Consider the following 22,015-nt stretch of genomic DNA (forward strand, 5'->3'; position numbering starts at 1 on the left):
AGAGCAAATGAATAGTCCACAGTGCCTATTAGGCGAATATGGTATGTTGTCATAGCGCTGAATGTACCTTCTTCTGGAAATGTGAATGATTCCTCTCATAGCTTTGACCAACTGGCTATAGTACTGTACATCAGTTCCATTGCCCTGTAGATTCTGTCCACACTACCCTCTGAAACGTATGCCCTTTTGACCTCTGTGGTGGTCGTGATTTACATTTGCCCTTTTCACTAGAGAATAAGGTTGGCTTTTGGAAACAACCAACAGATGTGTCACATTATATTCCGTTTCAATACAAGATCTGGCTGCCGGCTGTTAAAAAACACTTATCCTAAATCAGTAAGTGTTATGAAATGAATTTGTTAATTTGGATTTAAAAAAAAGGGGGGTTTGTCTCATACAAGGGAAAATACAATGTCATGATGAGTGCTGGATGTCTCGTTTATTTATGGACTTGGACTGCAAGTGCTTGTCTGGTTGGTTCTTTAAAAAAAAAAAAAGAACCATGCATTTGAAACAAATAACATGTTGCACAATTGACTGTATCTCTATCTAAAAAATGATTTGACCAGGAGTCCCTCTTGAGATGAGCACATCTCGTTTTCAAGAGTGTCCTGGCCGACGAATAGGCAGCAGGTAAACACTTTATTCCAATGTCAATATTCGCACAGCCAGGGGAAATGAACCAGACGCACTCAAATTAATTTGTTCTCAGGTACCTTTTTCAGAACATGAACTCACAGTGTTACATTCATTCACAAGGTGAATTCCTTCCTCCATTGAAAAGATACCTAAAGTTAGACGAAGGTTCCTCACAGTAGGTTTAACGTAATCTTTGTTGTCGACATACAGGTCATTTTCTAAGTAGTAATTTGACAGAGGTAACTAAAAGAAAGAAGAATATTGATTGAATGTTTCATGATATATTGTTTCTGTAGGCATTTTGAAAGTACTTGGATTCTATCAATGCAAATAAACCGATATTGCTGAGTTTAGGAATACATTTTCATCTGTTTAAAAAAAAAATAATGTTTTTCATTATTTCAGAATTATTACACTTCAAGCTTATTCCAGTTTGACATGAATTGTGAATTTTGTGATGGAGCCTTGTTTTTGTTGAAAAAAATTGAATAATTGTGAAAACGACTACAGTGTATTTGTTGAGCTTATCGTTGTCTTTGTTTAAGTACAAAGGTTAGAGTGACATGAGAGAAAACCTAAGCAGCTTTATGCTTTTCCTATTTTTAGAGTTTGGGCTGACGTCACACCAAGCAACCACCTGGTGAGGTTTTTGAGCTCTGTGTACTGCTCTGTAAACGCCTCACTGTTCTGTTACGTCCCTTCTCAGTAATTACCATGGGCAGGGATTTACCTGCACGGACTAGTCGGTTAGATAACCAATCAAATGTGTGAAAGCCCAGAGTATACATTTAACCAGCCTTATGGTCAGTAATCATTCATCTCCTAATTGATTAAGAGCCACAGTCTAAATAAAGTTAATGAGCATTAATATATAGGCATAGTTTAGTGTACTATTTCTCTACACATCTCATCAGCATAGCGGCACTAAGGGGAAAAGTAGCTTTTCAAATGGGATGCAACAGGAATGTTTCTTTACTTATTGAAACAACTCAAGTTTGTTTTCTTGATACCAGCTACCAGCGAAGGTTTCTGGGTTTTTATTTTTATGTTCAAAAGTAATTAAAAGTTTGCCACCACACAGAGATAAGAAGATCCTTGTGTTTCTTTCCTTTGTTGGTTAGAACCAGCATTAATGTCTTCTATTGTTCTGATTGTTGTTCATTCTGTTAACCGCCTTTTGTTTCAGTTTGTTTTAAATCGTTCACGTCTTAATTGGTGTGGTGTTTATTTCCCCTTGGGCCCTCACCTCCAGGATTGACAGTTCTTACTTGGCACAGACGTCGTTTTAACATCTACTTTTGATATACATTTGGTTGAGTTGTCAACTAACGTGAATTCAATGTAAAAAAAATAAATAAATCCAATGTCATATAAGTTGGGTGAAAAAAATATGAAATTCCCTTATGTTAATGACTTTGGGCAAATCCAATTCGTTTTCCATGTTGATTCAACATCATCCATGTTTTTTTGTTGTTGAAATGAAGTGGAAACAACATTATTCAACCAGTTTGTCACCATACCATTAGTTCAATACAGCACAATACAAAATGCTTTGTGAAATAGCCACATTTCAGTTTGAATCATGACATTTCAGTAAGGTTCATGTATACAGACAATGAAGGGTCATCTTTAATAAACAACACCTATTCACTTCAATATTAACTGGGAAGTGACATCTAAAAAGACACCAAGTACGTAGAGAAAGAGAAAATGTAACACAAATATGGGTATTCAAAGTGTAACGTTTAAGCAGTGTTTAAACAGTAGATCTACTGTAAATCTACACGTTTAAACACACCTGATGACCTATAATTAATACACTTAAGAACAGGAAACCATTGAAAAACAAGTGTGTTCTTGTGGCTCAAAGTCTTCACTGTATCCCTCCACTGTCAGTGCAGTCCACGTTTCTAGTCATTTCCATGTCTAATTCCCTTTGTTTAACGGTAGTGGTTAAACCTATTTGTCTTACTGCATAATATCACTATATTATGCACCAATACATTATCTCCACAGACCTCAGCTTCCATTTGATCAGTGTCAAAGCATTACTGAGCTGTGTGAGATTTGACTGTACGGTACTGTAAATATACTGTACGTGACTTACAAGGGTACTCCTCCATCCCATGGCCTCATGTTTCAACAATAACATGTCTGTGTTGTGCTCCTCCCCATCCAGAGTTTAATGGTGAAGCATTCTGTTCAGCAATGTATACTGATGTCATGTAAGTCTATGGTAACCCTGCGGTCAGTGTCTGGTGTTAGCGTTAGCATCTAGCCACTTCCCTAGTGTTCAGCGCTGTCATTGGTCCACATCCAAGAGAATCACAGCCAAGCCAATGACTGATCGGCTTCCTTGGAATGACTGATAAGGGACTCATCGTCTCTCACACAAAGCTTACCCAGTCTAAGGACAGAATCAATCACACCTGATCCACCTGCCAATGCTGATCCCAGTGCTGGCCCTGACGGTCATTGCTTTGTGCTGGTTGGTGAGGCATTATGTGTGGCATAACAGAGACTTGGGCTACGTCCCAAAATGGTGCCTTATTACCTATAAACTTTTTGACCAGAGCCCTATGGGAAGTGCACTATAAAGGGAATAGGGTTCCTTTTGGGACGTAGCCCCTAGGGATGGATTTTGCCAGAACATGTCTAGCCAACACTTACCTTTACGAAGGAATCCATTGATCCCCTTGACACTTTCTTCTCTTTCACACAAAGCTACGAATGTTAACATCCTGTCCTTATGGATAGGTCTGCCTGCCACAAACAATTTGCCTTTGCCCTGCCGTTGACCCGGCCGTCTGTACAGCTGACCATATGTCAACAGAGAGGCTGTACAGGATATGGGCGTAATGAAAATGCCACTAGCACTGTATTTTGTAAAGGATAACATTTCGAAAAGGCTTACTTTAGATTAAATGGAATACCAAAATATAGTATTTAGTCAAAATGTTCCCTGAAAAAGGGGAAAACTGTTAAAATCCACCTTTAATTTTCAATATGTGAATTACTGTATTTTAACGTCACATTATTTATTCTTCTAAATAGCTGCTTTGAAAAGTTCCTGTACCAACTATACATCTATTTAACCTTGTACTATGTACCAACTATACATCTACTTAACCTGATACTATGTACCAACTATACATCTATTTAACCTGGTACTATGTACCACCTATACATCTATTTATCCTGGTACTATGTACCAACTATACATCTATTTAACCTGGTACTATGTACCAACTATACATCTACTTAACCTGGTACTATGTACCAACTATACATCTATTTAACCTGGTACTATGTACCAACTATACATCTACTTAACCTGGTACTATGTACCAACTATACATCTATTTAACCTGGTACTATGTACCAACTATACATCTGCTTAACCTGGTACTATGTACCAACTATACATCTATTTAACCTGGTACTATGTACCAACTATACATCTATTTAACCTGGTACTATGTACCAACTATACATCTACTTAACCTGGTACTATGTACCAACTATACATCTACTTAACCTGGTACTATGTACCAACTATACATCTACTTAACCTGGTACTATGTACCAACTATACATCTACTTAACCTGGTACTATGTACCAACTATACATCTACTTAACCTGGTACTATGTACCAACTATACATCTATTTAACCTGGTACTATGTACCAACTATACATCTGCTTAACCTGGTACTATGTAGCCACTATACATCTGCCTAACTTGCAGATATGTGCTTTATGATGTGCTCTCTATCAGCGAAGAGACTCGTAAAAATAAAAGTCCAGTGTTATAGACATACCTGCCAGTATGAAATGTCTGCATCCTTGAATAGGGAAGGTTGTAAGGTCTTAGCACCATTAGCAGCACACAGAGGAAAAGAAAACGTCTCTGTTTAAAAGATTGATGAGCCTTTGTTAAAGCTGCCAGCAGTTCCAGAATCTTACTCTGTCATCCTTACTAACCAAGAGACTTTCTCAGCAATCGTGAGAAAAAGGTCAACACTCCAAAACAAATACATCCTAGAAATAAATCTTTACACTTCTCTTCATTCATAGCCAGCAGGCAGGGGGACTAGAGCTATTCCATTCTTTTAAAATTAACATACTAAAGAAATTCATTTGTCAAACATAAAAAAGCTTTTGAATATAAAAAAATAAGAAGAACTGAATAAACACTGACGACTTTGAGTTGCAATTTTATTTTTATTGTGGGAACTTCATGTCACTAAACTAAACTGTCATTAAAGAAATATGTTTTAGTAGTTGGGACCTATAGTTTTAAGGACTGTGTTGAAATATTTGTATTAGTGGTGGTTGAATCCTTCCAGTGTGTATTCTGTCGTGCATAGCTAACTGTTGTCCTACTGAATGTATAGCCAAGGTGTGAACTCAATGTGTTTTAGAATTATATTCTATGTCGATTCCTATGGTGTATTTATGAAAATGATTAGAATCTAATACATTTTATTCTTGAGTAGGTACACTCCCCTGAGTATTTATTTTGACAGAGAAGCTAAAACTTTTCATTTGGCTCTATACTCCACCATTTTGGATTTGAGATTAAATGTTTCGTATAATGCAACAGTACAGAATGTCACCTTTTATTTTAGTGTATTTTCATACATACATACAGTGCATTCGGAAAGTATTCAGACCCCCTTGACTTTTTCCGCATTTTGTTACGTTACAGCCTTTATCTAAAATTGATTAAATAATTGTTTCCCTACATCAATCTATACACAATAGCCCATAATGACAAAGCGAAAACAGGTCTTTTTTTTAACGTATTAAACATAAAAAACCTGAAATACCTTATTTACATAAGTATTCAGACCCTTTGCTATGAGACTCGAAATTGAGCTCAGATGCATCCTGTTTCCATTGATCATCCTTGAGATTTTTCTACAACTTGATTGGAGTCCACTTGTGGTAAATTCAGTTGATTGGACATGATTTGGAAAGGCACACAGCTGTCTATATAAGGTCTTACAGTTTACAATGCATGTCAGAGCAAAAACCAAGCCATGATGTCGAAGGAATTGTCTGTAGAGCTCCGAGACAGGATTGTGTCGGGGCACAGATCTGGGGAAGGGTACCAAAAGATTTCTGTAGCATTGAAGATCCCCAAGAAACACAGTGGCCTCCATCATCAGCTGGACGCCCAGCCAAACTGAGCAATCGCGAGAGAAGGGCCTTGGTCAGGGAGGTGACCAAGAACCCGATGGTCACTCTGACAGAGCTCCAGAGTTCCTATGTGGAGATGGGAGAACCTGCCAGAAGGACAACCATCTCTGTAGCACTCCATCAATCAGGCCTTTATGGTAGAGTGGCCAGACGGAAGCCACTCCTCAGTAAAAGGCCCATGACAGCCCACTTGGAGTTTGCCAAAAGGCACCTAAAGGACTCTCAGACCATGAGAAACAAGATTCACTGGTATGATTAAACCAAGATTGAACTCTTTGGCCTGAATGCCAAGCATTGCATCTAGAGGAAACCTGGCACCATCCCTACGGTGAAGCATGGAGGTGGCAGCATCATGCTGTGGGAGATGTTTTTCAGTGGCAGGGACAGGGACACTAGTCAGGATCGAGGGAAAGATGAACGGAGCAAAGTACAGAGAGATCCTTGATGAAAATCTGCTCCAGAGCGCTCAGGACCTCAAACTAGGGTGAAGGTTCACCTTTCAACAGGACAACGACCCTAAGCACACAGCCAAGGCAATGCAGGAGTGACTTCTGAATGTCCTTGAGTGTCTCAGCCAGAGCCCGGACTTGAACCTGATCGAACGTCTCTGGAGACACCTGAAAATAGCTGTGCAGCGATGATCCCCATCCAAAACTGACAGAGCTTGAGAGGATCTGCAGAGATGAATGGGAGAAACTCCTCAATTACAGGTTTGCCAAGCTTGTAGCGTCATACCCAAGAAGACTCTAGGCTGTAATCATTGCCAAAGGTTCTCCAACAAAGTACTGAGTAAAGGGTCTATGTAAATGTGACATTTCAGTTTTTTATATTTAATGCATTTGCAAAAATGTCTAAAATCCTGTTTTTGCTGCACACAATGGGATATTGTGTGTAGATTGATGAGGGAAAAAAACGATTCAACAAAACGTATCAAAATGTGGAAAAAGTCAAGGGGTCTGAATACTTTCCAAATGCACTGTACATACAGCACCAGTCAAAAGTTTGGACACACCTACTCATTCAAGGTTTTTTCTTTATTTTTACTATTTTCTACATTGTAGAATAATAGTGAAGACATCGAAACTATGAAATAACACATATGGAATCATGTAGTAACCACAAAAGTGTTAAACAAACCAAAATATATATTTTTGGTTTTAGATTCTTTAAAGTAGCCACCCTTTGCCTTGATGACATCTTTGCACACTCTTAGCATTCTCTTTACCAGCTTCATGAGAAATGCTTTTCCAATGATAGTCCCACTAAGCGCAAACCAGATGGGATGCCGTATCGCTGAAGAATGCTTTGGTAGTCATGCTGGTTAAGTGTGCCTTGAATTCTAAATAAATCATTGAGTGTCACCAGCAAAGCACCCCCACACAATCACACCTACTCCTCCATGCTTCACGGTGGGAAGCACACGTGCGGCGATCATCCGTTCACCTACTCAGCGTCTCACGAAGACACATCGGTTGGAACCAAAAACCTCAAATCTGTGAAAAATGTATTTGGGCTGCAATCTGAGGTGCAGTTTCTCTATTGAACGTATCCTCTGCAGGAAAGGTAACTCTGGGTCTTCCTTTCCTGTGGCGGTCCTCATGAGAGACAGTTTCATCATAGCGCTTGATGGTTTTTGCGACTGCACTTGAAGAAACTTTCAAAGTTCTTGACATTTTCCGAATTGACTGACCTTCATGTCTTAAAGTAATGATGGACTGTCATTTCTCTTTGCTTATTTGAGCTGTTCTTGCCAAAATATGGACTTGGTCTTTTACCAAATAGGGCTATCTTCTGTATACCACCCCTACTTTGTCACAACACAACTGATTGGCACAAATGCATTAAGGAAAGAAATTTCACAAATTCACTTTTAACAAGGTACACCTGTTAATTGAAATGCATTCCAAGTGACTACCTCATGAAGCTGGTTGAGAGAATGCCAAGAATGTGCAAAGCTGTCATCAAGGCAAAGGGTGGTTACTTTGAAGAATCTCAAATATACAATATATTTTGATTTTGTTTAACCCTTTTTTTATGGTTACGACATGATTCCATATGAGTTATTTCAAAGTTTTGATGTCTTCACTATTATTATACAATGTAGAAAATAGTAAAAATAAAGAAAAACCCTTGAATGAGTAGATGTGTCCAAACTTTAGACTGGTAATGTATGTTAAATCTTAATACTAATATATATCTATATGAATATATTACCTTTCACCTACTACCTCTAAGTATCTTACAACTCAATGTACTAGGTATCAACTATGTACAGTAGTTTGGTAATACATCACTCTCACTCAGATGTCCTCATCCTCATACCATAGTCACTCTCATTTCTACTCACTATTACCCCATAACAACCCACACCATAACATCCACCCTGCGGTGTGTTAATATGCTACCATGTCTATCACGGCTTAAGTCAACCTAACCTCTAATTGATCTACTCCTAACAGGGAAGAAGAACAGCCTGCTCCTCCAGAAGTTCCAGAAGGATCTGAACGCTGGGGTGTTCAACACGCAGGAGAACGAGATATTGAAGCAGATAATCCGTCAGGACAGGGAGATGGTGATGATGGTGGACCGCAAGCAGTCGGTCACAGGGATGTCAGTCACAGGGATGTCGGTCACAGGGATGAACACCACCCCGATATCTGGAAACTCCATCATTAACTCGCCGGCTCAGCCGCCCTACACCACTGCCCTGGGCAACAACCAGTTCCAGCAGTCAGCCACCCCTTTGACCTACAGCGCTTCGGCCGTCATTGCCCCCTCCGCCGCAGCCGCCGCCCGCATCCTGCCTGCCTCGGCGCAGGGAGTCTATCCCGTCCCCAGCGTCATCCATGGCAACCTGACCTCATCCTCGCCCGTCCCCCAGACTCCCCTCTCTCTCCATCAGCAAGGGTCCATCATGTCCCCGGTATCCTTCACCACGGCTGTGTGCAGTCCACCCGTGCAGACCCCTGGGCTGGCAGGCCGCAGCTTCCAGTACGGCTCGCCCACCGCCTCCCAGCTCTCCCTTATCCAGCAGCCGCTGCCTACTGGCCTACCACCACAGCAACAACTACCACAGCCACAGCAACCAGGAGGAGCTGCGGCCTCCTCAGCAACACAACAACCACAACAACAGCAGCAGCAGCAAGTCCCGTCACCTCAGAGGAGTGACAGCCTCCACAAGGCCAGCCATGCTCTCCAGTCGGGAAGCCTGAGTCGAGACGTGCGCCACCTCTCTGCCTCCCAGCCCTCCCTGCCCCATGACACGTCCCTGGGGCCCCGAGCGCACCCTGCAGCATCTGGGGACTCCCTGGCCTCCATTGCCCCGCCGGTGGCTGCGATCCAGGGTATGGGTATACAGAGCGGTCTCCGCACCACAGTGCCCCAGAGGGTCAACCTGTTCCGCCAGATGTCATCGGGAGCGTTGCCTCCGGTGCGAGCGGTGTCCTCTGCAGCCCAGCACAGGGATTCCACTGGCTCTAGGAGAGATTCTAGAAGAGATTCTACCTTAAGCAGTACAGAGACCGAGCAAGATAAGATGCGGTTCGCATCAAATTTATGATCTCATTTTTCTTTTTTTAAACTTCTGTTTTATTTCATTTTTAAATGGAGATACAAAAAAAGATAAAGATGAACTTGAGTATTTTTTTGTTTTCTCAAATTTTTCTTCAGAAAAAAAAATTAGCCTAAAGGAATTCCTGTACAGACTGCCCTTGTATTATATTTTAGACACATTTTCTCCCTACATTTAAGAATGTATATTAAATAAATATATATATATATATGTGTGTAAATCCAACTAGAATATTTGGCAAAGACTATTTAAAAGCTCTAGTATATAAACATGAGTCTTCCTTTCCAAAAAATATAAATATAGATATCAAATGTATGGAGAGGGGGGGGGTGTTTGTTATTTTCTGTTTTTGTAAACTGGAATGCATCGTGATGAATCCTGACAGATGACTTTTGGATTATTTTTTTTTTGTACCTGCGAGAAGAGGAAGTAAAATATCTTCTCACATTACGCAGCTTTGTCACCACTGTGGAATAACTGACGCGAGCGAACCTTGAAACTGTCAACAACAAAAAAAGCACACACTCAAACATAAATCTAATGACATCATTTGTGGGACCTTAATCTTAGCAATCAACACAGGTACAATAGCTAGGTGTTCCATTGCTCTCAGCAATACATCCTCTTGAGCCACAGTGTCCTCACACAGTGGTCGGTGAACACCATGACAGTGTTATGGGTCCAAAGGGATATAAATAGACGTGATGCTCTTTTTTTGTTTGTAGAAGGATGATGTTGTGAGCAAAGAATGGATGATGCTGTTTTTAGTACTAATTTCAGACCGTGATAGACGTTATGTAATGTTGCTTAACAAAACTATGTGTACATTTATAATATTTATAAACTAAAGATTATCACCATTATGCAATAGACTGTGATATAAAGATTATCTATATGTGTGTTGTAAATAGTTTTGTAGATCTAGTATTTACAGATACTGTGTGGTGCATTCTCAATCATAACAATGTCTTACTTCTTTCAGGAACCTTGATATCTTCATCATCATCATCATCATCTATATGTGAGAAAAAAAGTTAATAAGTGACAACAATGCATATATTCATTAGAGATAAGAAAACCTTAACGCAATAGCTAGCACTACTTGACACTGAGAAATGCCTGTCATACTGAGAATCTTCATTAGTCTGCATAGTCCTTGTTTCCTTGTTTCCTTGTTTATTTTAACCATCTAGCAAGCAAAAGAGAAGCGAATGAGGGATTAAATATTTTTTTAACGCTGAGGATTCAACACTTTTCAACACATTTAACGCTGATGTTTCAAAACTTTTCAACACATTTGTTGCATGGACTCCTTAACACTTGTTATTATACACTTCAAACATGTCTCCCCTGTATGTTCACATCCTTTGGAACGGTGTTATTTCTAGAGATGCTATATTTTATTTCAGTCACATGCTACACAATACAGTAATACCCTTTTACAGTGTTTTTCTTACTGTGGGTGTGCTGGGTGAGTAAACCTACCCATTCCTTACAGCAATTAAGAGTTATTGTATGTTTGACTACCCGTACACAATGTGACACTTTAGAATTACTGTAAATATGAATCATTGTTGAATCTATCATATCTTGACTCCAAATCTTTTAGTTATTTTTGACACCTTTTGATTTCCAATTTATTTTTGATTTATTTTTAATGTCATTCCGAGGGTACAGGCGGCCTGTTTGGATGTTTTAGTCAGGCTTTCTGCTTTTTTTATTTATTTTTCATATTTAATTTCATTGCCTCACCTTCCATATCATGTATTCAAATAATGTGATCGTCTAGTGTGGCAGTGGAATGTAAAGAAAAGTTTTCATACCGACAGAAAATTTATAAACTCTGTCTTTTTCTGCAATATGCCCATCGGCTGTAGGTTTGCAGTCTAGACGTATGAATTTTCCAGTCAAAGTTAATGTTGAAGAAGACTGACATGACCTTTCCAGACACCTCTCTCTTTGAGTAGGTCACGTTATAAGTCAAGTGTTTGGGCCCCATTTTAAAAACAATCACAGTGTGTGAATTAGAGCGATAGCAACATATGCTGGGTTGCATTAAGGTTTCTGTCTCTTGTGTGTCTGAATCCATCGTAGTAACTGTAACAATATCAACAAAATTACAATGTTTAAGCTTATTTATTTAGTGTCCTGGGGGGGTCCAGAAATGTGACTAAACTTTGAGACAATTCATTAAGGTCAGTCATTCTAACACAGCTTACCCTCGTGAGGTTGCAGACTATTTGACGTGCTTATGAATTGATGTGTATGTTTGCTAGAGACCCCCACATGTATTGTGTATAGTAACCATGTGAGTAATTAGTATGATATGTTCCTCACAGACAACCACCTCTCATGGTTTTAGAGTCACAATCTTCATGGCGGCAAACATGCTCCATCAGTCGGCTCCGAGTATCTAAGCCCCCCCCCCCCCCCCCCCTTAGAGACACACCTAAAAAGATGAGCAGTACTTCAATACAGACAACGTGTGTCAACATTACACCGATACAGAGTCCACCTCAAAAAAATGTGTCTCATAAAAAGCATGCACTTCTCACAAATACTTAAAAAGATACTATATAAAAAAAAGTTGACGTTAAATGTACTGTGAGATTATGTTTTGTTCATTGTCTGTCTAGACGTTATTTGTGTGCAACGAAAGCGTTGACATTTTCACAAAAGGACACTTAAGTATTTGTGCCTAAAACTGTAGCCATGTTCGATACTTTTTATTTGTTTTGAGTGCGAGGAGCTATAATGTGCATATGCACCTATACAACACATTTATTACTTATCATATGTGTTCTATGTTTCAAATATTCTTTTTTGAGAGGAAGATGTAACCAATGTGAAGATGATGGCCAAATGTCTCAGTTTAACAATTGGAATCTTTGAAGACAATTGCGAACGTCTATGAAAAGGCTCTCTCATTCTGCTATAGAACTCTCTGAATTACAGTAATGACTAGTAGTCTCTACAGAACTGGGAGGATACTAACACGTTGACGAGACATTGTAAAACATTTTGAAGCACCTTTTGTAACTTCCTTTGTAGCTAGCCACTGATGTTTTGTTGATTGTTAATGTTGCGCGGAATGAAACTGGCCAAAGCAAAACATTCAAAGTAACTTTCTTTATTTTGAATTGCACTTTCTGATGAAAGAGAAATACGATACAGACTCTTCAGTCAGTTATTTTAAGTGAATAACGAAGGTTTAAAGGGAGATGTATGATCTAGATTGGAACTCTCTAAACATGGAGAAATGTTCTATTCCGAGACTGCTTAATCCTGATCTGCCATGGTGAATGTATTAATGGGTTGCACCTCCGTCTCATCGTTGCCATTATGAACGTTTTACAGACGCCGCAGCCATATTGGTGCCCAAAAGTCCAGTTGATGCCCAGTCATTCTGAACGGGGCTAATGAGTGTTTCATCTAAATTACACTATAGTGACCTGGAAATACGATGACATTACTAAAGTAGGCAAATATTTAGTAGGAATCAGCTTTGCCATCAACATTAATGTAGTCAAACTTACTTTAGACAGATGACAATGTTGTCATTAGCTAGCAAAGATTGTCCAAAATAGTTAGCAAAGCTAGCTTAAATCCGGTGGTCTCCGCTCAATTTTAGCTAGCTAGCTAATGTTATACTGCATCTAAAGTCAATCTGGTGACATAATTTTGTCCTTATTTTGCCAGGTAAATTGACTGAAAACAAATGTTCATTTACAGCAATGACCTGGGGAATAGTTACAGGGTAGAGAAGGGGGATGAATGAGCCAATTGGACAATGATGACAAAAGGTTTTCCTGCAAATTATTTGCCTCTACAAACGTCATTGTATTTTTCCAAGCCACTGTCATACACTTTCGATGAAATCTTCATCAGCGCCAATTGACAATGCATTGAGTAAGAGCGCTCGGTCGGGAATCAGTCCTAAAACGAATGTTCAAAACAATATTGTGACGAAATGTGCGACCCATGAATAGGAACTTTCACACGGTTCAGATGGATAGCAGCGCTGTTGGTTTGTGGTGTTTTTGATACTTGCCTTTGGAGGGGAAAGCTTCCCAACTATGTGCTTTTTTTTCTCACAATAATTCCCGACCACAACTATCTAGCATTCTGGAATGGGCATTATGATGTATGTAGTACAACACGAACGGACGAATCAGCTTACAGTTTTAGCAGTATGGAGAACTCTCAATTAACCAGCACATATATTTGTACATTTATTTTGTTTTGTTTTTAAATAAAAATGCTAAAATGAACAAAGCCCAGTGCCCAGAGAAAGGAAACTAGGGTCTTTATTCACAAAGCCTCTCAGAGTAGGAGTGCTGTGACCTAGTGTTAGTTTGACCTTTTGGATAAATTCATGCGATTATTTGGACAAAAGGAAAAACTGATTTTAGATCAGTACTCCTAAACTGAGATGTTTTGTGAATACGGGCCAAGAACTTGTGGGTTCTGAACCTTGACAGTGCAGGTGTAATATGTTAACTGTTAATGTGCGATAATGTTCATCTTGGAGAGATTATGGTGTAGATAATGCTGTAAGTTACGAGCCACACGTACGTTCCTCTTAAACCCCGCTGACAGATTCATGTTAATAAAACAAGCTTGGTAAAAAAAAATGAACAGTTAGTTGGTTACTTGACACAGAGTTCTTACAACTATATGCAGACAAATGGTGTTTGTCAAAAAAATTATTTTGATTTCTGTTTGAATTTTGTTTTGTTTGTAAATAATAAACCTTTAACATGTAGAAAATAAAAGACATATTGTCATTTAGCTGCTGAGTTTACGTGTAATTTTGTTTCTGAATGTTTCTAGACAGACAGACAGACAGATAGATAATCTTGACAATGATATCAATCAACTTATAGGTCACCGCATCAGTGAATTCACTCATTTTCTCCCTTCCTATTTAATACAACTAAAGAGGGAGAGATGACTGATAGAATAGGGTGGTGGGATAGAGTGATGATGGAGGAGGAGGTAGGTGGTGGAGGATGGATGGATAAATGATTGAGAGAGGAGGAGGGTGGTAGGAGGAAGGATAGGAGGGATGATATAATGAAGAAGGGTGGGCATCAGGAATAGAGCTTGTCAGTAGTTACCGTGGAGATGAGTGATGGGTTTTCTGGGGCTCTGGGGTTTTCCATTCGTTACCCCATAATACAGTTATCACTTATAAAGTATTCATACATCAAGACAGATTCCCCTCTACCTGACAATGCACTTCGGCTGAGGACAGACCAGGGGACCAGTATATTGTGACTCATGTACCTGGAGGTGTGCTGTAACTGCTACTTTATTGGTAAACATATCATTCATCAGATATTACACTATATATTGAATAGGGTGTCATTTGGGACGCATGCAGTGACTCATATACCTTGAGGTGTACTGTAACTGCTACTTTATTGGTAAACATATCATTAATCATTCAGGGATAACAGCTATCAAATTAATTTTTTCAGAGATATAAACAATATTGATATGTATATATATATGACAAAGTAGTGAGTCATCTACCTGGAAGTGCACTGAAACTGTGCTGCTCTATAGGAAAACAGAGCTTCATACTCGGGTGATGACAGATATCCTATTATATTGTCATGAGTCTAAGTATATTAGATTATATTGATTGTAATATGTAATATAGAGGCTATATGTAATATGGTGCTATATAGACTAATGTATGTTTTGAACTAATGAATATATTTGTATGTAAATACAACTCTTGAAATCTGAACGGATGGTCTGTTTATAGTTCCGCTGCACCGAGATGGTAAGTTATCTTGTATTGAAGAAAGAAACTGGTTTCCGGTTACGAGTTGAAAGATAAGCTTCCTGGGGGTTATTCTCAAGTCAGGTACGAGTCAGCCGATCTGCTCCTTCATTCTCAATGGAACACTGCCCTCAGTTAAGACATTCAAATTGCATTAAATGTGTGTAATAGTATATACACAGTGGATTAATGTTTTATTATCGGGTTGTTAAGTAACTAACGCTGCTCCTGGCACCGTTGCCTATAAATATCAGAGAGACAATGAACAGCTTCTGAAATGTTTTAAATATTCATAGTTATTATCATTTGTGGTAATTAGATTCTTCAGAAGGTCGAAATGGCAGCTGGATCTGGATGGCATAGCGGTGTGAGGGAATGGAGAACTGGAGGTTTCAAATACCTTTTATGAAATTCATCCTGCTAATAAAGCTTTCCCACTCACACACAGAGGAATCACAGCAGACTGATTTGTGTGGAACTTATGTTGCTCCCTTTGTAAATTACAACTAAATGATTGTTGATAATCCCATCAAGTCACGCTATGTGATCATTTGGTTGAACTTATACTTGAATGTGTATTATGTAATGTAGCGGTACATGGCTTTAGTTGAACGTACTTTGACCTAAAGCACTAAGCACATGGATATGACAGACTAACCATGTGTTTTTACTAGGGCTGTTAAACGATTCAAACATTTGGTATGATTAATCACATTTCTATAACTTTTTCAAATTTGACACTAACTAAAGATGTTTCAATTTAAAACACTACATTTGCTTATAGTATAATCTATTTTGATTAGGCCTGTAAGTGGAAGAAAACACAAAATAAACGGTATTGTAAGACAATAACAACAGATCAGGTCAGGTCTGATGTAAAATATCATAAAGCTAAAGCTAGCCTTGGCTACTTCTTATCCCTGTTCTTCAACATTTTTTAAAATTGTATTGAATTTTTTTTATTTCTCCTTTATTTAACCAGGTAGGCTAGTTGAGAACAAGTTCTCATTTGCAACTGCGACCTGGCCAAGATAAAGCATAGCAATTTGACACTGTAATGCGTGTATATGGGAGGCGAAGTCAAGTGCAGGAGAGCGGAGTATAATAAACAGGCACACTTTAATACCGGTTCCCAAATGACAGCACATAACACATACAAGTGCCAAAAACACGGTCGAAAACAAAAGTGCAAAAATGAAAAGTGGATCGGCGGTGGCTAGAAAGCCGGGGACGTCGACCGCCGACCGAACAAGAAGAGGGACCGACTTCGGCGGAAGTCGTGACAGACACATACAACAACACAGAGTTACACATGGAATAAACAAACCATACAGTCAATAATACAGTAGAAAAAAAAGAAAAAAAAAAGTCTATATACAGTGAGTGCAAATGAGGTAAGATAAGGGAGTTAAGGCAATGAATAGGCCATGGTGGCGAAGTAATTACAATATAGCAATTAAACACTGGTAGATGATAGGCATGATAAGCTAAAGTAGCCAGATGTCCCGGATTTCCGGTGACCTTTCCCCAATTATACCCCAGAAAGAAAAAAAGCATTTCGCAAGTTAAATTGAGGGTTATATTTCCAATAATCAAATGCTGTATCCAATCAGATTTCCATGTAAAAAAAAAAAAAAAATCTATCCATGTACCCAGCTCGTTTGCTCCCGCTGCTATCTCTCACTACAGTATCTCATATCTCATGTATGTATTGACACCCCTTTGTTATGACAGTCCAAATTCAACTCAGGTGCATCCAATTTCCTTTGATCATCCTCACTACAACTTGATTGGAGTCCACCTGTGGCCAATTCAATTGTTTGGACATGATTTAGAAAGAAACATACATGTCTATATAAGGTCCCACAGTTGACAGTGCATGTCAGAGCAAAAACTATACCGTGAAGTCCGAGGAACTGTCCGTAGATCTCTGAGATATAATTGTAGTGAGGCATATATCTGGGGAAGGGTATAAAACCATTTCTAGAGTGTTGAAAGTTTCCAAGAGCACAGTGGTCTCCATCATTGGGGAATTGAAAAAATGATGAACTACCCAGACTCTTCCTAGAGCTGTCCGTCTGACCAAACTGAGCAACCGGGCAAGAAGGACCTTGGTCAGGGAGGTGACCAAGAATGCAATGACCACTGTAACAGAACTACAGAGTTCCTTGGCTGAGATGGGAGAACCTGCCAGAAGGACAACAGTCTCAACAGCACTTCAGCACTCTGGGCTTTATGGGAGAGTGATCAAACGGAAGCCACTCCTGAGAAAAAGGCACATGACAGCATGCCTGGAGTTTGCAAAAAAGCCACTTGAAAGACTCTGAGATCATAAGGCAAAATATGATGTGGTCTGATGAGACAAAATGTTACTTTTTGGCCTGAATGCAAAGCGCTATGTCTGGAGAAAACCAGGCACAGCTCATCACCCATTTATCACCATCCCTAGGGATGCTTTCCAGCGGCAGGGACTGGGAGACTGGTAAAACAAGAGGGAATAATGAATGGAGCCAAAACCCTTGATGGGAACCTGCTTCAGAGTGCAAACAGCCAAAGCAACACTGGAATGGCTTCAGAACAAGAATGTGAAAATCCTTGAGTTGCCCAGCCAAAACCCAGACATGAATCCCATCGAAAATATGTGGAAAGAATTGAAGATTGCTGTTCACAGCTGCTCCCCATCTAATTTAAGCTTGAGAAAAGGAAGAATGGGAGAAAATCCTTAAATCCAGATGTGCAAAGCTGATACAGACATACCCAAGACGACTCAAAGCTGATACAGACATACCCAAGACGACTCAAAGCTGATACAGACATACCCAAGACGACTCAAAGCTGATACAGACATACCCAAGACGACTCAAAGCTGATACAGACATACCCAAGATGACTCAAAGCTGATACAGACATACCCAAGACGGCTCAAAGCTGATACAGACATACCCAAGATGACTCAAAGCTGATACAGACATACCCAAGACAACTCAAAGCTGATACAGACATACCCAAGACGGCTCAAAGCTGATACAGACATACCCAAGACAACTCAAAGCTGATACAGACATACCCAAGACGACTCAAAGCTGATGCAGACATACCCAAGACGACTCAAAGCTGATACAGACATACCCAAGATGACTCAAAGCTGATACAGACATACCCAAGACGGCTCAAAGCTGATACAGACATACCCAAGACAACTCAAAGCTGATACAGACATACCCAAGACGACTCAAAGCTGATGCAGACATACCCAAGACGACTCAAAGCTGATACAGACATACCCAAGAAGACTCAAAGCTGATACAGACATACCCAAGACGACTCAAAGCTGATACAGACATACCCAAGACGGCTCAAAGCTGATACATACATACCCAAGACGACTCAAAGCTGATACAGACATACCCAAGAAGACTCAAAGCTGATGCAGACATACCCAAGAAGACTCAAAGCTGATACAGACATATCCAAGACGACTCAAAGCTGATGCAGACATACCCAAGAAGACTCAAAGCTGATGCAGACATACCCAAGACGACTCAAAGCTGATACAGACATACCCAAGACGACTCAAAGCTGATACAGACATACCCAAGAAGACTCAAAGCTGATACAGACATACCCAAGAAGACTCAAAGCTGATACAGACATACCCAAGACGACTCAAAGCTGATACAGACATACCCAAGACGACTCAAAGCTGTAATCACCCCCAAAGCTGCTTCTACAAAGTATTGACTCAGCAGTGTGAATTTCTACTATGTAAATGAGATATTTCCGTATTTCATAGTTTTTTTTAAGATCATTTTGTCATCATTGGGTACTGTGTGGATTTTTTGTTTAAATCCATTTTTAATTCAGGCTGTAACACAACAAAATATGGAATAAGTCAAGGTGTGTGAATAGTTTCTGAAAGTTCTGTAATATGCTAGTGTTGTTGACTAGGGGTTAAAAATTCTAATTATGTTCGTTTATTTCTAATGCTTTATATTAAGTGACTCCCTGCTTTTAATATTATATCATGACCAAGCCCCTTGTTGATTCTCTGCATGGCAGCTGGAAACCTAGCTGCCTGGTCTCAATATCCCCCCAGGGTCTCTAGCAGCCTGGTCTCAATATCCCCCAGGTACCTAACTACCTAACTACCTGGTCTCAATATCCCCCAGGTACCTAGCTGCCTGGTCTCAATATCCCCCAGGTACCTAGCTGCCTGGTCTCAATATCCCCCAGGTACCTAGCTGCCTGGTCTCAATATCCCCCAGGTACCTAGCTGCCTGGTCTCAATATCCCCCCAGGGTCTCTAGCAGCCTGGTCTCAATATCCCCCAGGTACCTAGCTGCCTGGTCTCAATATCCCCCAGGTACCTAGCTGCCTGGTCTCAATATCCCCCAGGTACCTAGCTGCCTGGTCTCAATATCCCCCTAGGTACCTAGCTGCCTGGTCTCAATATCCCCCAGGGTCTCTAGCAGCCTGGTCTCAATATCCCCCCAGGTACCTAACTGACTGGTCTCAATATCCCCCAGGTACCTAGCTGCCTGGTCTCAATATCTCCCCAGGTACCTAACTGACTGGTCTCAATATCCCCCAGGTACCTAGCTGCCTGGTCTCAATATCCCCCCAGGTACCTAACTGACTGGTCTCAATATCCCCCAGGTACCTAGCTGCCTGGTCTCAATATCCCCCCAGGTACCTAACTGCCTGGTCTCAATATCCCCCTAGGTACCTAGCTGCCTGGTCTCAATATCCCCCAGGTACCTAGCTGCCTGGTCTCAATATCCCCCCAGGTACCTAACTGCCTGGTCTCAATATCCCCCTAGGTACCTAGCTGCCTGGTCTCAATATCCCAAAGGTATCTAGTTGCCTGGTCTCAATAAACCCCCAGGTACCTAGCTGCCTGGTCTCAATATCTCCCCAGGTACCTAGTTGCCTGGTCTCAATATCCTCCAGGTACCTAGCTGCCTGGTCGCAATATCCCCCAGGTACCTAGCTGCCTGGTCTCAATATCTCTCCAGGTACCTAGTTGCCTGGTCTCAATATCTCCCCAGGTACCTAGCTGCCTGGTCTCAATATCCCCCCAGCGTCTCTAGCAGCCTGGTCTCAATATCTCCCCAGGTACCTAGCTGCCTGATCTCAATATCCCCCCAGGGTCTCTAGCAGCCTGGTCTCAATATCCCCCAGGTACCTAACTACCTAACTACCTGGTCTCAATATCCCCCAGGTACCTAGCTGCCTGGTCTCAATATCCCCCAGGTACCTAGCTGCCTGGTCTCAATATCCCCCAGGTACCTAGCTGCCTGGTCTCAATATCCCCCAGGTACCTAGCTGCCTGGTCTCAATATCCCCCCAGGGTCTCTAGCAGCCTGGTCTCAATATCCCCCAGGTACCTAGCTGCCTGGTCTCAATATCCCCCAGGTACCTAGCTGCCTGGTCTCAATATCCCCCAGGTACCTAGCTGCCTGGTCTCAATATCCCCCTAGGTACCTAGCTGCCTGGTCTCAATATCCCCCAGGGTCTCTAGCAGCCTGGTCTCAATATCCCCCCAGGTACCTAACTGACTGGTCTCAATATCCCCCAGGTACCTAGCTGCCTGGTCTCAATATCTCCCCAGGTACCTAACTGACTGGTCTCAATATCCCCCAGGTACCTAGCTGCCTGGTCTCAATATCCCCCAGGTACCTAGCTGCCTGGTCTCAATATCCCCCAGGTACCTAGCTGCCTGGTCTCAATATCCCCCTAGGTACCTAGCTGCCTGGTCTCAATATCCCCCAGGGTCTCTAGCAGCCTGGTCTCAATATCCCCCCAGGTACCTAACTGACTGGTCTCAATATCCCCCAGGTACCTAGCTGCCTGGTCTCAATATCTCCCCAGGTACCTAACTGACTGGTCTCAATATCCCCCAGGTACCTAGCTGCCTGGTCTCAATATCCCCCCAGGTACCTAACTGACTGGTCTCAATATCCCCCTAGGTACCTAGCTGCCTGGTCTCAATATCCCCCCAGGTACCTAACTGCCTGGTCTCAATATCCCCCTAGGTACCTAGCTGCCTGGTCTCAATATCCCAAAGGTATCTAGTTGCCTGGTCTCAATAAACCCCCAGGTACCTAGCTGCCTGGTCTCAATATCTCCCCACGTACCTAGTTGCCTGGTCTCAATATCCTCCAGGTACCTAGCTGCCTGGTCGCAATATCCCCCAGGTACCTAGCTGCCTGGTCTCAATATCTCTCCAGGTACCTAGTTGCCTGGTCTCAATATCTCCCCAGGTACCTAGTTGCCTGGTCTGAATATCTCCCCAGGTACCTAGTTGCCTGGTCTCAATATCCCCCCAGGTACCTAGCTGCCTGGTCTGAATATCCCCCCAGGTACCATGCTGCCTGGTCTCAATATCTCTCCAGGTACCTAGTTGCCTGGTCTCAATATCTCTCCAGGTACCTAGTTGCCTGGTCTCAATATCTCCCCAGGTACCTAGTTGCCTGGTCTGAATATCTCCCCAGGTACCTAGCTGCCTGGTCTCAATATCCCCCAGGTACCTAGCTGCCTGGTCTCAATATCTCCCCAGGTACCTAGTTGCCTGGTCTCAATATCCCCCCCAAGTACCTAGCTGCCTGCCATGTACTGGAGGTTTAGCAGTCACTGTTCACCACAGTAAAGGGTAAAGGCTCCTTTCAAGGCACTATGGAAAAGTAGAGAGGAAAATAAATGCTGCGGCTACCTTGCTTCCAAACCGCGGTGCAGAAAACTGAAGACGTGTTTCACCTTTAAGTTGCTGAATGCAGGGCATAAGTATTTAGACCTCTTGACCTTTT

The 22,015-nt window shown here is 41.2% G+C and overlaps 1 protein-coding gene across 1 annotated transcript in view; it reads left to right on the plus strand.

Moving 5' to 3' along the window:
- Nucleotides 1-14,206, plus strand: part of LOC139538905 (potassium/sodium hyperpolarization-activated cyclic nucleotide-gated channel 1) — a 145,760-nt gene extending 131,554 nt beyond the window's left edge. Inside the window, exon 8 of the mRNA XM_071341472.1 lies at nt 8,304-14,206. Within this exon, the coding sequence (XP_071197573.1) occupies nt 8,304-9,403 (1,100 nt within the window). The 3' untranslated portion in view covers nt 9,404-14,206. The remainder of the gene's footprint in view (nt 1-8,303) is intronic.
- The last annotated feature ends 7,809 nt before the right edge of the window (nt 14,207-22,015 follow it).

The sequence above is a fragment of the Salvelinus alpinus genome, chromosome 1 (genome assembly GCF_045679555.1).
Source record: "Salvelinus alpinus chromosome 1, SLU_Salpinus.1, whole genome shotgun sequence".
Lineage (NCBI taxonomy): Eukaryota > Metazoa > Chordata > Actinopteri > Salmoniformes > Salmonidae > Salvelinus > Salvelinus alpinus.